The 15,952-nt window shown below is 45.4% G+C and overlaps 3 protein-coding genes across 3 annotated transcripts in view; 2 read left to right on the forward strand and 1 right to left on the reverse strand.

The window, feature by feature from the left end:
- Nucleotides 1-15,952, reverse strand: part of LOC143431697 (uncharacterized) — a gene marked incomplete at its 5' end in the record, with an annotated part of 76,431 nt that overhangs the window by 58,198 nt on the left and 2,281 nt on the right. The gene's annotated exons all lie outside the window — the stretch shown is intronic.
- LOC143431818 (uncharacterized) lies at nt 991-3,976 on the forward strand. Its single transcript, XM_076908768.1, has 3 exons — nt 991-1,138; nt 2,026-2,228; nt 3,224-3,976. The coding sequence occupies exons 1-3, from the start codon at nt 991-993 to the stop codon at nt 3,974-3,976; spliced, it is 1,104 nt and encodes a 367-aa protein (XP_076764883.1).
- LOC143431750 (uncharacterized) lies at nt 13,113-15,192 on the forward strand. Its single transcript, XM_076908693.1, has 3 exons — nt 13,113-13,144; nt 13,209-13,920; nt 14,009-15,192. Exons 1-3 carry the CDS (start codon nt 13,121-13,123, stop codon nt 15,190-15,192), a joined length of 1,920 nt encoding a protein of 639 aa, XP_076764808.1. The 5' UTR covers nt 13,113-13,120.

Below are 15,952 nucleotides of genomic sequence, written 5' to 3' on the forward strand. Positions count from 1 at the left end.
GTCCACAAAAGTTTCAAATTGTTTGTATAGTCTCGGCGAAGAAGAGCGCAAGGTAAGAGAAGAAACGGGACGATGCAATTTTTACAATCGCACGGTCGTTTAAAATAGAGCAAAGTTTTTACGACGCGACAGTCTCGGCTGACGAAAACGCCGTAATAGTGGTAGCAAGCGGAATTCCTTACTTTTTATGGCGTTATTGCGCGGCGGGTCTCCTGGAGAAATATTTCCCCTCTTCCTTTCTTATTAAGTCTATTCTTCCTATTAAGTCCGTTCCGCTGGAGAAACTAACATTATTAGCGAGTTAATTGTCGAAATATTTGTCGGCAAACTCTTTTCATCCCTGAACGGAGGAGACTCGTTCGTCGAATATGAAACGCATTCGCCGCTCGAGCGGGGGATACTCTAACCGGAAAGATGCTCCCGTTGGAAAATTGAAGTTCATCAGTGCGCGGAAGTTCACGGAGGGCCAATTCGGGTGAATTTGCTCTCGAGGAAATAACGAGAGATAATTTCCGCGAGCTCGCGTGCATAAGCTGATGCTGTTGGCGCATCTCGGGAAAAATGCATCTTCCTCTCGCGGTGGCGGTGGGGCGAAGCGTAGCGGAGAACGGGAGGAAATAGGCAGAGCCAAGGCTGGGCAGAGCCAATGGAACGGCGATGCAAAAGGCGGCGGCCAATCGGGCTACGCGAGCGAACGATGGTCGCCGGGTGGATTGGCAAGGTTGTATAAATTGTTGGTTCGCTGGTTGGTCCTTTCAGTTATACGTTAGCATTTCTCGTCGGCGCTGCGTACCAGTAGCCAAGCCAACGATCGGTTCGTAGGGTAAACGGAGTAACCCTTGATGCGCTGGTGTCGTGCAAACTGGACGAATTTATTCGAACGATCGGTGTGAACAGTGCTGTTTCGAGAACCTGCGGGACGAGTGAACATATATATACATATATACTGGAACGAATCACAGGCCAATAGTGGACGCGACAGTGGACAGAATGCAGGGCTATCAGAGGAATTTCGATGATCAACAGAGGGATCAAAGGGAGGAGGAGACGATAGTCGTGGATCTTGTACCGCCGCAATATCAGTTGAGCCCTCCGCACAGTCCTCCGCCGGGGAACATGCCGAAGACACCGGAAAAAGGTGAATTTTCAAACAAGCTTCCGCTATATTCGAGTTTCCATTTGTTTGAAAATTTCAAGTTGGGTTTTGCCGCCAGAAATGAGGTACGCGTAGTATCGTGAACGGAACGGGTTCTCGTACATAAAAATCGTGACGGACTCGCGTACTCGTGCACAATGCCCAGGCAATAACTAACAAGCGGGAATATTACTTAGGGCGTTAATTACTCGAAAGGTTAATCCAATTGATTGTCCGTTGTTAGCTGGGACAATATACATTAGGACTAGTTTGCCGAGGCTCCAACGGAACACTGTCCATTCTGCATAGCACGGCCGTGAAAATAAATAAGGCTTAGCAAAGATCGTCCAAGTCCTTGGTTGGAATCGGTCCTCGCGGTTTATTGCGGTAATTATTTTATGGTCGCTCCCTGATTCTCGAAAGCTCGTTCCGGAAGATCAGTTTATTGCCGAGGGCTTCGCGAAATTTCCCCTCGGTACCCCTTGCTTTTGTTTCTCTTTCGAAAAGATGACAAATGCCACCTCCACCGGTATATTCTTCCTATAAGGTTCATTTTTTAGATTCGCGCTCGTCGCGAACGATTACGCGAAAAACCGGTGTCGAAAAAGTCGCCAAAGAAAGTTGCCATCCGAGATCTTTTCAGCTTCTCGAACCGTCGTCCCTTCCTTTCTGGTTTACACGATTCGAAACGCGACCACCCGCTGCTTTCGAAGGCGACACTGTGTAACCGCCGTTTACTACAACTACTCCGTGTTTCCTCGGAGAAATTGTGGTGACTTTGAACATTGATACCAAACAAGAAGGTACAATGCTCGCGTAACGAATCGTCCTAAAAAGTCGTGAAACTGCTCGATGAAACATAACGGGAAAATTTAATTTTTCATTTGCAGATTCGTCGCCAACGCAGCAACAACAACAACAACAACAACAACCGTTGTCCTCGATGGATCCGAACATCAGACGATACAGAACGGCTTTCACGAGGGAACAACTGTCGCGATTAGAGAAAGAGTTTCACAGAGAGAATTACGTGAGCAGGCCGAGAAGATGCGAACTGGCCGCACAATTACATCTGCCGGAATCAACGATCAAGGTGTGCAAAGACGTAAATTATCAAACGAGCAATTAGAAAAATCGTTTCGTCTCTCTCCTCGCACCATTAACGGCTGAATATTTATCGAGGATAAGTAAACGTATCGCAATAAAGTTCAGTAAACGATGAGCTCATCTTCCCTCCTGCGCGTAGAAAAGTGTTCTATTAACACCTCGGTTTGTTTAATTAATGTCGGTAATCGACAGTCACGAAGGTACACAGGGAAAAGCCTTGAGGATCGCGGTTCATTACGCAATTTCATCAAACAAACCTTCGTTTACGACGGCGAAATTTCTCTCTCTCTCTCGGCTCGCTCCGAACAGAACTCGATTAAATCGATCGATATTCCGTACGAATTAGGGGGCCCGACACGACGTACGCTTAATCGAGTCGATTAAGAGTTTTTGCTCGCGCGCCATGAACGAGAACGTTGCTCGTTTTTACACGGACCGCCATGTTTGATTGGCGATTATAGCTCGGTAAGAGACGACGAAGAAGAAGGGAAGGAGAAGGCTCGCCAGAATCCGCTGCCGATTCTTTTCTTTTTTTTCCTTCTCTTCTTCTTCTTCTTCTTCTTCTTCGGTTCCGACGGCCGCGCAAACAGTCAATCACGAAGGGCAAACAGCAGCTTCTTACTCTTTCGGTTCGCTTCGATCTCCCTGATCCTTTTTCCGTGACTTCTTAATTTCTTTCGACCACGACCGGTCGATCCGGTTCGAGGTGTTAAGCATTTTAATTAGCAGTTTTCCCGGGTTACCTTTGACTTTAATGGATCCCTTAATTTCTCATCTCGCGCTGGCTCGGCCGCACAATGGCTATAAAACTTGAACCGATGGAAATGATCGAGGTGTTAAATGGTAGAAACGTTAGGCACCGATCCCTCCCGTCCGTGTCCCTTGACTTTGAAGTCCTCCCGTCTATCTCGTACGCGTTACGAAACGCGAGAAAACGCGCCGCGTTCCAACGCTCGAATCTAATCTCGGTATCGTTTGCAGGTCTGGTTTCAAAATCGTCGCATGAAGGACAAGCGTCAGAGGATGGCGATGGCCTGGCCGTACGCGATGTACACGGATCCGACGCTCGCGGCCACCCTGCTGGCCGCGGCGACGGCCACGCTTCCGCCACCCCCGTACCACGGTGCTCCGGGTCTACCACCGACCCATCTGGCGCCAACCTACCCCGCAGCTGCAGCCGCGGCTTACTACGCGGCCAGATACACGCCGTATCCAGGAGCGGTGCCCACCACCAGCGCGTCCTCCCTTCATCGGCCGCATCCGCGCACCGCCGCCGCTTACCCCGCGCATCCTCACCTCCTTCAGCCTCACCCTTCGCTGCCACCCCTACACTTGGCCAGCCTGGGCGTTCCTACCGTCGGGAATACCGCCTTCCAGGTGAACAACCCACCCACGACCACCGCGACCACCTACAGGCCGACCTTGCTACCCGAGCTCAGTCCGGTGCACTCGGACGCCTCGAGCGACTGCGACTGCGTCGGGACGCAGCCGCATCATCCGCATCTACCAGCCAACAAGACCAGTCCGCCGCCCAACAATCACCCGTCCTCGCAGATCAAGCTCCCTACCGGTATCAGCCTCGCAGGATTACCGACCACCATCCAGACGATCGCAGGGTTCGAGGGGAAGAACTCGTACAACGGCATCGCGTCCACGCCGAGCGTGCAGACCAGCAAGATCGAACCACCGAAATTGTTTCAACCGTACAAGAACGATATCTCCGAGAGAGCGTAAACCCACCAAAACTACTCCCCACTTTCCCGCGAGACGAGTGTGTTCACTGGAAATATTTCCTCCCTGGCTTTTGTACAAACTTGTGTACATTGTATTATATATATATACATATAGCAGATGTTAGAGGGGATCGCTCGAACTGCCAATGGGATCGAGAGACTGATCGCGTTCCGTGTAAATAATACGTCGACTGATTGTAAAGAACTTGTACCTGTTAATTACGTTAATGAATCGCTGTGCGACCTTTGTATAGTGGAGTCTGTAATGTAAAAGAGATAAAATGTGCTTGAGTGTGATTAGGGACTTAGCGTGTAGCGCGTGTACAGTATCGAGTTTTAAGTAATTTATTATGATCATTATCTACGAGTTTAGTAGGAAACGCGAGAAAACCAACGGATATCAGTTTTATTAGCGTACGACGGCGCGCTGTCGATATACAATATGCTTAAGTACGTACGTGTTAACGTATAGAGACGCGGATGAAGATGAGAGAAAGAAAGATAGGAAGAGAATAAATATTATATATATATATATATATACAATAAATCTGGCGTCGAATCGTGGTATGAAATCATAGATGAATCTTCCACACATTCAGCCCGCTTACGATTACAAATCAAACGATCGATCAGAATTTTATTCTCCCCTTCCAATCGTCGACTATCATACTATACTATAATTTCTACAGATTTTGTAAATAAAAGTTTACGTCGCAGCTTACGATCAGTAGTACTATCCGTAACGAAATTCTATATTATGCCACTAGCAATAAAGGGTAACTAACTCTCGGTCGTGATATCGAATTTGAAAGACCCCTGCACGATTAACGGATAGGGTGGAGCTAATTCTCGTAAGAAAATGACCAATGACTGGTAGCGAGGGTGGCTCTTACAAGCCATTCGCGAGGCTAAACACACGCGCGATAGATATAAATAGCCGAAACTAGGAATCGTGCCGATCTCAGGGTGTCGAGCGCACCCCTACTCGAGGGGATGCCGCAGGCAATTAACTCTTGGAACGATTCTGACAACGAAACGAGATAATTCCGTATAAACGCTGTCGGCTTAACAACCCATTGAGGTTTAACTCCGAGTTCTATCGCCACCCACACGCGCCACTGTGTTATTCGACACTGCGGTGGGGTGCGCAAACACGTCCTCGAGTAGACGGACAATCGATAGAAATTCATTGCGACTCGATGGAAGATTCTGTTATGCAGCTGCAACGAGCGCGGAATATAGCAGTTACCTGTACACTCGTAAAGACATAAAATCTAAAGTTTCCCCGGCACCACGGAGGGTGGAAGGAAGAAAAAAATCGCTACGCTGATCTACCGCCATAAATATAAAACGAGCCGTTTTGTTGGTGGCCCGTAAAAAAATCATCGAAAAAATTTTCGGGAAAAGATTATCAGCCGAGTCGAGGTACGAGGGCTCGTCAGAGAATTATAAAATGTTTAAGCGTTATATTATCTGACCGGAAACCTATCGTCGTAAAGCGTTTAGCCTTTTTAAACGGTCAAGTAGTCACGGAGGTAACCGTTCTCCTCCCCCGCTCAAGTTTTAACGCGGCAGGCAACTTTATCAAATATTAATATCCAATTTATACCTCCGATAGAAAAATCATCCCCTCGATACACGAGTCCCACCCTTGGAGAACCCTCGATTCACTGGGTCGCGTCACCCTCTTGATTTAGATGGTGGCCATCTCTCGATGGAGGAATCACCGTCGACCGTGTAATTGCATTATCTTATCTGACGAGCCATTAGATATCGTTTAGACGACTGTTTTCCAACAATCTTTTCTCCGTATCGTTCGGAGGGTGGATCGCGACGAGTCGTCGAGTACGGTAGAATTTGCTTTCGCGATCGAGAGGATTTTTCGTAATCGCAAGTGGCTTCGATGGGCCTTGTTACGACCGCAAGAAGCGTTTTTCACGGGTCGGATCCTTTTTTTGCCCCGCCGGAAGGAAAGGAAGGCCAAAAGCGGATTTAAACCGTGATCGAGTTTATCTCGCAGGCGTAAAGAAATGTTGACAGCTTTTGGTCACGTCTCCATAGACCTCCCGTAGCTGCGAACTGCAAAGTTACATGTCCGCACGAGCTACGTAAAGGAACGTATCCGTTGCGAATCGAATTTCGAATTTCACGCGCCCAGCCAGGGGAAAAAATCCTCGGAAACAGTTTGTTCGCTGAAACGTCGTCGCAGTCTGGTTTGTTTGCCAAACAGAGGGTGTCGTCGAAAGAGATGCGAGATACTTTTGTTAAAAACATTTACTTGCGTTTAATTTAGCGTAAACTCTAATATCGTTTCTACACAGCGGAATCCGAAAGAGGAATTCGCCAAGTTTACAGATTCACGTAAAAGGGTATCACCCATTCGAGGCGTAAAAACTCGTTCGATTCGGGTAGGAAATTCCTTTTGGAAATTCAGAGGGTGGTACGCGACGAAGGGACATTAGGCACAATATTTGGGTGAAGGCGAACCTGTGGCTAATTGAAAAGTCAAAACTGCTGAAAAGAGCACCCTGTTAGCCGTGAAAGCGTGGAGGCGTAGCACCCCACGGGATGTCCTGCGGCGTCTCTCACAAAAAGGGGGATGTTTGGCCCTCCGACTGTGATCGAACCATGACGAGACGCGCACCTTTTCTTACAAACATCCGCTTCGCATCCGAAGAAACGTTGTTAAATTATCTAAACAGCGAGCGCGTTAGATTCCGCGCTATCGCGAAATAAAACTACCGAAATTGGGGGTGCGAGAAGATCCCCGCAAAAGTCTGTTAGGCAACAGGAGCCATGGTCCGCGTTATACTGCCGGTTCTAGTCATAAATGGTACAAACCGAACGATTTGGGTGCACCGTCGGTTTTTCCTCAACGGAGGAGGAAAGGAAAAGGAGAAAAAAACGTGGCGCGTTTACGAGACCCATGAAGCATCCAGTTAGCGTTCGTTCGAAGAAGTTAACCCTTTCTACCGTGAATTTTTTTTCCACGTGGTCATACTTTTGCAGAGGGGTCCAGTTTTTGCCCCAGTTTTTGTACCGTTTTTTTTTTCGAACAGAGCTGCCGCTATGCACAGTTTTTTGACCTAAAAAAAAAAACGGGGGAAGAGTACCGCTGCGGGTCGCGAGTATTTCGAGGAGCAGAGGAAGATATTCGTTCGATTTTACGAGTCTGTTTTTTCCTAGTAAAAAAGTTCGTTTCCCTTTTTGCGATACTCGCCTCGAGTAAATATTGCAACGAGTAATCATGGAAAGGGTGGACTCTGGCCAAGACCCACGCGACGCGACGTCCTGCTGAAATTTCAAAATACAAAACAGATGTTCCCTTGCTATCTATCGAACGAGGGAATCGGAGAATCTGTGTCGAATCCGTGGAAAGCGATAAATAACGATAGCCTGATAGGATGAATTTCACGCGAGAGATTCTCGATTCGAATCGATGGTTCGATCTCTGGTGGCATAATATTTCCCTCGTAAACGGCACGCATGCCGAATCCTGATGCGTGGCGGGTGCCAATAAATAACATTCGCCATATTAGTTTCGAGCTGATCTCGATGCGAACCGCGACGAATCTTTTCGATGAACCGCTGTCCCTTTGTCGATCGATCATCGACGCCGACAGAGCGGCCGACTGTGGGAATTAATTCGACTAAAATGTTCCGTTTCGAAAAAAAAAAGAAAATCATCCCCCAAAGAGGAAGCGTTCGTCGAGCACAGAGAAGAAGGTCGTAAAGCGATGAAGTTGTACCGAAACTTGGAAAACGAGTTTCCAGAGGCGGGTTGTGAACACGTATAAACGGGGAAAAGCGACTGTGATCTGTCCTCCTTGTTTTCGTTTACCTCTTACGAGGCACCGGGAACATTACGGTGTCACTAGTCCCGGGGAAATCGCCAGGAAAGAGAGAACGGAGGAGGTACGGTAGATAATAAACCAAAATAAAACCATCCAAAGATTTACTGCTCCGCCGTCTTTTCGTCACTCTACGGCCATCCGGTGCGGGCCTTTCTTAGTTGACTGCAAAACGCAGTAATTTCTACCAAAACCTACCCTGGGAGCTCCATTGTCGTATGGTCTGGAATATGCCAGGGACGCAGTATCTCCGAAAAATTGGAGAAACCAACGGGGTGCTTGGCGATTATTAAAAAGATTCGTAGAAATAATAGCAAAGATCGAGAGAAAGACAAGAGAAATCGTGGAAAGCGAGGGAGGTGGTCAGCGTGACGGTTTCAGGGCGATAATTTATTTGGCCTAGCCAGGATTTACGAGGTCCGATATTGGATAATGAATCAGGTCTCCCTTGATGGAATTAACTCACCTATAGCCCTCTCTCCTTCCTCTAACCTTTATTAGCTTCCACGGGATAACGCGCGGAAGCCCTTCGCCTTGTTTTACGATCGACCTACGTCCTGACGAGATCTGCGGCTTTATGGAAGTTTACCTTTTTATACGTCGCTGAAACGACGTACGTTCGCGCCCTTACATCTCTCGCTACGGACGCTAATTGCGGTCCCCGATGAATTCTTGGTCGAGAGAGCCCGTGCGAGAGGGTTTACCAATCTAATCTAATCTAATCTAATCTAATCTAATCTAATATATACACACGTACACGACAGGAAGATCACCGCGAGGTTTTACCAGATCGAAGAATTAGTTTCGGCCGTTATAAATAACAGGAAACCGTGAAGCTGGCTTATTGCTCGCATCCGAGTGAGCGCACGGTGCATATAACCGTAACAGTGGACCGCTCGCCACGGTGTTTCGACAGAGGAAACGAGCCAGCCCTAATAGAAGGTTTATTATTTTATGAGGCTACCCTGTGCTTTGTGCCTAGCTTCCGTAAATCATCGAAAAGTTGGACGCACGGTAGCTCTCACGCAAACCAACCCTCGCCTCTCGCTTACTTTGCGTCCTACTCTTTCGATGAGGCGAGACTTGACCTTGACGAAATTGCTCCGAGTTTACGCAAAACGATTCGAAATTTACACATTTAATATATATATATATATCACTGTAAAACACGATTTATCGTACTTGATCGTAGTCGCGATTCGAAAAAACGTTGGTTACTGGTCAAAAATCGAGGCACGAAAGCGACGGATACAGCGAGCGAACGAGCCGGCACTAAAATCGAAAGTGCAACTCCAAGATTTACGAGCAGACGTTCTCGAAGGCATGCTTTACAGTCAGTCACACCCGTTCGGCAAAAGTTATTTCTCGCCTCTACGAATCAATCTCCGAAATTGCAATTTTTCAGACTCCCTACCTTTTCGCATCACTGGCTCTATTCGAGATTCCAGTTCGATTCCAGTTCGATTCGAGTTCGATTCGAAATTCGACGTATCGGTGGCGGATGCTTAATTAATCGACAGACAGGCGGCTCCTCTTCCGGATCCTCTTCCAGATCGTCCAATAAAAATTCGGAAGCCCGGTAAGTAGCGAGCAACGCGCGACAAAAGGGCAACGTGAAAGGGTCGTAAATGTTCCTTGGACTGGGCAACGACGTATTTATGCCCCAATAAAACTTTCTTCTTCCTGGTTTCGGTCAAGGTCGTCGCGTAGGCCGCGTTCAAAGTTGAGATTCCTGTTCCCAGCCGGCAAAAGAGAAAGAAGGGTGGATGCTGGATCGAAAGTGGCGCGTGCCTGCGCCACGGGGAGCCCGTTAAATATTTTGGAAATATTGACCGAGTCCCCTGGATCTGCAGACGAAAAGAAGATTTATGCCGTCTCTGGGCTATCTCGACCCACCAACCCAGTTCCTCCAGTTCGCTCTTCCTTCGCGAGGTAACAGATCGTTCCAAGGACGAGCACTGCTCGCCTCATGCTACTTACTCGTCTCGTCGCGCTGCGAAAAATGTATTAAGTAGAAGCCGATGGAATGGAAAGTGTTCGATCAAAGTCGAAAAGTGGTTCGCCTCGTGGATTGGCCAACAGTGGGAGGATATTCGTTGACAAAACAGTGAAATGGAAAAGTCACAACAATCTCCCCGGGAGACGTGAAAAGGAGCTGCTGGTAGACTATTCCCAGGAGACCTTTCACCGGGACTAGCGTCACGCCGTTAAGATTCTCTCGTTTCAGGATTAGCCACGGCCCACCTCCTGGGCGAGGATACTCGTTATCCTGTGAGGAGATGAAAATATTGTGTCAAGGACACCTGAACCATTGCGCAGAGTGGTGTACCGAGCTGGACGCGTGGTGCACGAACGACGATGCGTCGCGACGACCAGAGAACAAGTAGAAAGCCAATTTGTCTTCGTTTATCCTCTCCACTGGACTGGCAACTACCTAAAATCGAACGAATGAATGAATAACAAATTAATAAGAAATTACTAAGAAAGAGTCTTTGCGTATCGTTTAAGGAAAAAGTAGACGCCAGCAAAGGTTTCTTATCTCGCAGGAGGGTGGGTGAAACGAAGGGTCGCGTAATAGCCAAGATGGCGGCGTAGACTGTTATCACTCGTTCAGAGGGAGCGGTATGCCAACCCAATTGGATTGGGTGGCAGCCAATACGGCGGCTCTCGTCAGCGATATCATCGCCCTCCGGCCTTTCCATTTTCTGAAACAGCACCCTCGATCGATCCGCTACAGCGATGGCCGAATCCTCGTAGAAACGAGATTTATCCCGGTTCATGACTGATGGACTCTCGTCGGAAAAACTCTCGCGGAAGCGGAGCAACACGATTGAGGAGGAGAGCAGGTTGCTCTTATTTAGAGGAAAAGCACGATAATGGGACGGATGATGTTCCCGAAGCGAGCATGGCAACCGTCTTGCGGCCATATTGGCCCTGCGCCAACTATCGATAATAGGAAAGATAAGAGCGAACCCCAGAGATGTTTTATCGTTGTTGAAATGGCGACCGTCAGTCTCTCCAGTCAGGATTCGAATTCCGCTTCGATGATAGTTGAAAGGAAAATAGCGTTTCTTTCGCCGGGGAACGTCCGTGTACGGCTGGCAAGCGGTCACCATTACCTGAAATAAATGCAAGTTAATTAAAGGGCGGAAGCAATTACTCGCGAATAAATCGCGCCCGTTAATCCGTTATAGCGTAGACAAGTTAAACTTCTCTCTCCCCCGGCGGCAGCCGCGCGTTTAAACCCGAGGATAGGGATTTGCGAGAACAACGCCGACGTCGGGGCCGCGTTCGCATAATTGGCTTTGAACGCCGCCACCTGCGGCCCCGCACGGCACAGCCTTTACTTACGTGCCTCTACGTTCAAGATACGTATACGTGTATATATAGACGTATCTATACAGATGTATCTATAGACGCGATACGCGAACGTTATCGCGCGCAACGCGCACCGTCTGGCTCAGACGGTGGAAACGGGGACCAAGAAAATCTTTCCTACCAAATTGTCCGCATCGGGGTGCGTGTCTAACGCGTTGCTACCTCGTAGACAATGCCGAGCGAGGGTCCTGCCAACATTGAGACGTTCCTACCGTAATTTACGAGCCCCTGTTTGCCGACAAAGATTGCGGGTGGCTCTGGCGAAGCCGAAGAGGCTCCTGAGGAATCGGCATTCGTCACGGTCACCGTTTCTCTGCGCGATCCTACTCTGCATTATTGCCGATCATGCTTCCATCGAGAGTAGAAAGTTCTGCCGATAGACATTCTTGTATACAATTTCTGACAAATAATTTTGTTCGTTTATATATAGTTTCTTTTGGCGGTACGGATTACGCGTACGACAAACAATCTGGCCGTGTCCACGACGACCAATTGAAATCGATAGGGAGAAGGTGAAATTTCTATCGGTTCGCTCGTGACGGTCCAGGTGGCTCGGCAAGGCAATTAAACGTATAAACGGCGGAAATTAGCCGCAAGAATTGGTTTCGAGTCTTGGCGAGGGCGCGTCTTGAATGGGTTCGCGGGCATCAGGACCATTTAACACGATGACATCCCATTTACCACCCCCGCAAAGAGACCGCTGGACACCCAGAGAAAGCCCCTAAACCCCATATGTCGCTACGCGCACCGTCCTTGCCCATTTATTCCTCCCAAACATCACCGTGTCACGTACCGTTCCCGACTCTCCAATTTCTCGGTTTCATTTCGAACGGAGATTGCTCGAAATCACCGATACTTTCTTATTCCGTCCTAATTCGAGGAAACGACCGTCGTAAAACGAATCGGAAAAGTATCATACCTCGGGACGTATCTTCTCTCGATTCCCCTCTCGACGATCGTTTTCGCTCCACCCTCGCGAAGAACCCGGGAATCGAACAAGGGATTTCACCGCGCGTCGAGCCTGCGACAATTCGAATTAAACGAATTTACTTTTTACATTCGTACGCTATTATCGCGAAAGAGAGTTATTAGAATAACTTGTCCAATTTGCACATAAAATAAATAAATCCACAATTTTCTTGCCAATTATCATATTAATCACCCACTTTAATTAGCATCGCGCAAACGCAACATCGACAGATTGATGGCGCCATCCCTGCGGAAAGTACTGAAACTAATGCCCGACTAGTTTCAGCTCTTCTCCATCGGATGACGCCAGTTTTTGAGTAGTTCACTTCGCTGTCGATAACGCTGAGCGACCAGTTTGAGCACTTTTCACAGAGATGGCGCCACCAGTTTTTCGGTAATTTTTTTCAAATTTAAATACGACAAAAGTCAATAATTGGAAAACATTTAGATCTGTTTTTATTAGTAATAATAAAAAAACTGATACTTAAGTCAATGCGAAAAGAGCGGCGTTATCGATGAGTAATCAATTTATTAGCAATACATTATTTTCATATTAGAGAAGACATTGCTTTATATTAAATGTTTATAGAAAAGTAATTATTTTATACCTTTCGTCAACTATGGTTAACGTATAGTGTCACAACGTTTTATATATGACATTGACGGTTGTCCGTGCGATGTTACGATATTTGAAACGCGACCACACAATCTAACCGCGTCCAGTATGCGAAATGAAAACAATGAACGTTGCAGCGTGCGAGCAAAAGCGATACGTGGCTAACGTTACGACATTAGAACCGTTACCTGTTTGAAAAATATTAGATTTCTCTATTATTTTGTAATATAAATAGTTTCCTTTACGCAGTGATTATTAATTTAACATAATTGCGGTAACTTTGTTTCCATAACTTTGTTTGGAATACGCTCTTGTGGTTTTAGAAACGAATATGGCTCATTTCAAGGAAGAAAAGGTACGTCTGTTAGTTTTACATACCTTATTGTATACAAGTATAATGTATCTTTTATTCGTATTAGGAGAAAGTCATAAAACTTGCAAGGGGATACCAGCAACAGTATTACGAACTTTTGCCAGATTGGTTTGAATATCGTTCCAAGGATTATGAACTTATCAGACACAGGATTGGATATGCCCTGTTTGGTCCTCCGAAAACTGACAAAGATCTTCCTACGTTAGACATTAATCCGCAAGAAATATTCGATAAAGTAATATACGACAAGAAGATGTGCAAAATTATAGATAAGATATATCAAAAAATAATCAAATACGGAAGAGAGGATCAAAACGATTCCATCTATATCGCTATTATATTCAATGTAATATTCCTTCATCGAGTTCCAAAGAAATTGAACAACAGCGATTCCAATCAAGTTAACGATATATGTACATTACCGATATTTAAATTGAAGAAAAAACGTGGCGTATGGTACATCGACAATGAGGGTAGAATATATAAAAGTTGGGAAGATTACGTAAAGAATAATACGTTGCCCGAGTGTACCATGATCTTACCAAAATCTGGTTTATATCAGTGCGATCCAACCTATAAAATCACCAAATGTTGTTCAACGGTATGGATAGAAGTAGAGGATTCGCCTACTTGCGCTACTAAAAGCAAAGTTCTCAGAGGAGTCGATATCGCTGCGAGTGCGGTATCTATTTGTGGTACGATTGGTTTAAGCGTCGCTAGCTTTTTCACACCCGTAGGACCGCTTGCTCTTACAGCAGGTATAAATAGCGATACATAAATGTGGTTTGGGTACATCGATTACATGTATAGTACGGTAAAAAGCTTATTTATTATTATTTATTATAGGTCTCGTGTACGGCGGTGTAAGCGGATCGTGGATCATTGGTAGAAGCACGCAGAAATTGGTAGATCTCGCCACGCACGAACAATCGATTGCTCCTATAAATAAAGACGCCCTCCCTGCCTGGCTTGGAATAGGTAGTACAGTTTTGGCGCTGGGAGCGAACGGAGGTACCGTACTTTTGTCCAAAGCGGTCAAGGAAGGTAGCTCCGTAGGTACCGGGGCGAAAATAGCTTATAATTCCATGGTAGTAAGTAACCTGACGGTGAACGGTATTGGTATAGCCTATCAGGGTTACCGTTTGTTCGACAAGTATCAAGCGGAAAAAGAAGTTGGCATCTTCGATCTGGTCATTTTCACTTCTCACGTTTTATTCTTCGGTAACGCGGTAATAAGTGTAAAATTAGCTGGCGAGCTTTTGAACACGTCCAGAGGTAGTATATTCGAAAGATTTCAGAATACTTTACGTTTCAATCGTCTGAGTAAGGAATTTAATAGAATATATAACGGTGACAGTGTACAAAATGAATCTGGTGGTATTGTATATAAGATAGTGAATGTTGTAAACAAGGAAGATTTCTTGAACGGTTTCGGTACGACTAGATGGACCGAACAATTTTCTATGAAATACTCCGATGGTAATATCGTTATAAATAACCGAATATTTTTGGATCCTATCACGTTTACGGGACACCTGTTAACAGTGGGTTTGGTTGGATACAAATTAATGCAGCCAAATTCATCTCTCGTAGTAAACGATGTTATCGTTCCGTTGAAAGTTTTACTCAAAGGATTATTAAAAGATTACTACGCGAAAGAAGGATTTCCGTACGTAAACTTACCCGACGTTCGTTATTTGAATAATATATTCCAAGAAATAAGATATACAAACAACGCAGCAGACGTATTAACGAAAATTTTTAAGATTACCCTGATCGTAGTGAAACATTGTAATGATCCTCGCCAGTTTTTGTTCGAAGCTATTTATTTCTTGTGGACGTATTGCAAAGCAAACTTGAAAGAGTACGATGCAAACTCTGCTAATAAAACGAAAATGTACGATACGTTGACAAATATCGTCAACTTTTTGTACGAATGTATCGATGAGTTAGAGTACGAACTATTCGCTGCTTTTTATACCTACATCACAAATACTCAGACAAAAGCTCTCAACTTTGTTAATAATTAACCGGATAATTTATATCTTCCATTGTATAGCGCGTGTATGTATAATTTTATGTTTATCGTTTAAAGTTAAATCATGTATTTAAATTTTGTACATCTTTTTCTAAACATTTCCAAATATCGAATATACCTGCGAACAAATAAAGATCCTATTATTACTTTAGCACAGAAGTGAAGGCATTCGTTTATTTTCGATTCTTTCAATTAATATTTAGGTACAACCCACACAAATATATACAGATGATACCGAGCACATTTACAATTCATCTGATCATTGGTCGCGATTATCGTTAACTTGAAGAGACATTCATAAAGCAAATGTTACAATTGTTGTAACCGCGCGTGTGGCCGAGCGACCTAACGATAAATTAAAAACCTAAACTAATTTATCCGAATAAATTACTTAGGTATGCGACGAGTGAATAGATCACATCCGAATAGTATTGACTCGTCGTTTATCGAACGATAAACGACGATAATACTGGTCCACGAGTTTAACGAATTTTCTGCTATTTTCGCAACTCAAGTTATCAACTCAAGTATACAATAATTTACCATCGAGCATAAATACAATAAGAAATTCTACGAATAAATATAAATATTAATATCGTGATATTTATCTACAAAATATATCGTCCCGTTACGCAAGCGTAATTAAGATTCGATTCGATTCAATTCAATTCTGGAGCTCTTGAACCTGATACGGAACACCCGGTGTTCCTTGATATTAATTATTATAAACCGTCATAATAATTAATATCGCG

This window comes from Xylocopa sonorina, unplaced genomic scaffold (assembly GCF_050948175.1).
Source record: "Xylocopa sonorina isolate GNS202 unplaced genomic scaffold, iyXylSono1_principal scaffold0014, whole genome shotgun sequence".
NCBI lineage: Eukaryota > Metazoa > Arthropoda > Insecta > Hymenoptera > Apidae > Xylocopa > Xylocopa sonorina.

What these genes read in the sequence shown, in the direction of transcription:
- LOC143431818 (XM_076908768.1), top strand. Translation starts at nt 991, where the DNA reads ATGCAGGGCTATCAGAGGAATTTCGATGATCAACAGAGGGATCAAAGG. An exon ending in GCCGAAGACACCGGAAAAAG is followed by an intron (nt 1,139 to 2,025) that starts GTGAATTTTCAA and finishes TTTCATTTGCAG; the next exon opens with ATTCGTCGCCAACGCAGCAA. An exon ending in TGCCGGAATCAACGATCAAG is followed by an intron (nt 2,229 to 3,223) that starts GTGTGCAAAGAC and finishes TATCGTTTGCAG; the next exon opens with GTCTGGTTTCAAAATCGTCG.
- LOC143431750 (XM_076908693.1), top strand. Translation starts at nt 13,121, where the DNA reads ATGGCTCATTTCAAGGAAGAAAAG. An exon ending in CTCATTTCAAGGAAGAAAAG is followed by an intron (nt 13,145 to 13,208) that starts GTACGTCTGTTA and finishes TATTCGTATTAG; the next exon opens with GAGAAAGTCATAAAACTTGC. An exon ending in ACCGCTTGCTCTTACAGCAG is followed by an intron (nt 13,921 to 14,008) that starts GTATAAATAGCG and finishes TATTTATTATAG; the next exon opens with GTCTCGTGTACGGCGGTGTA.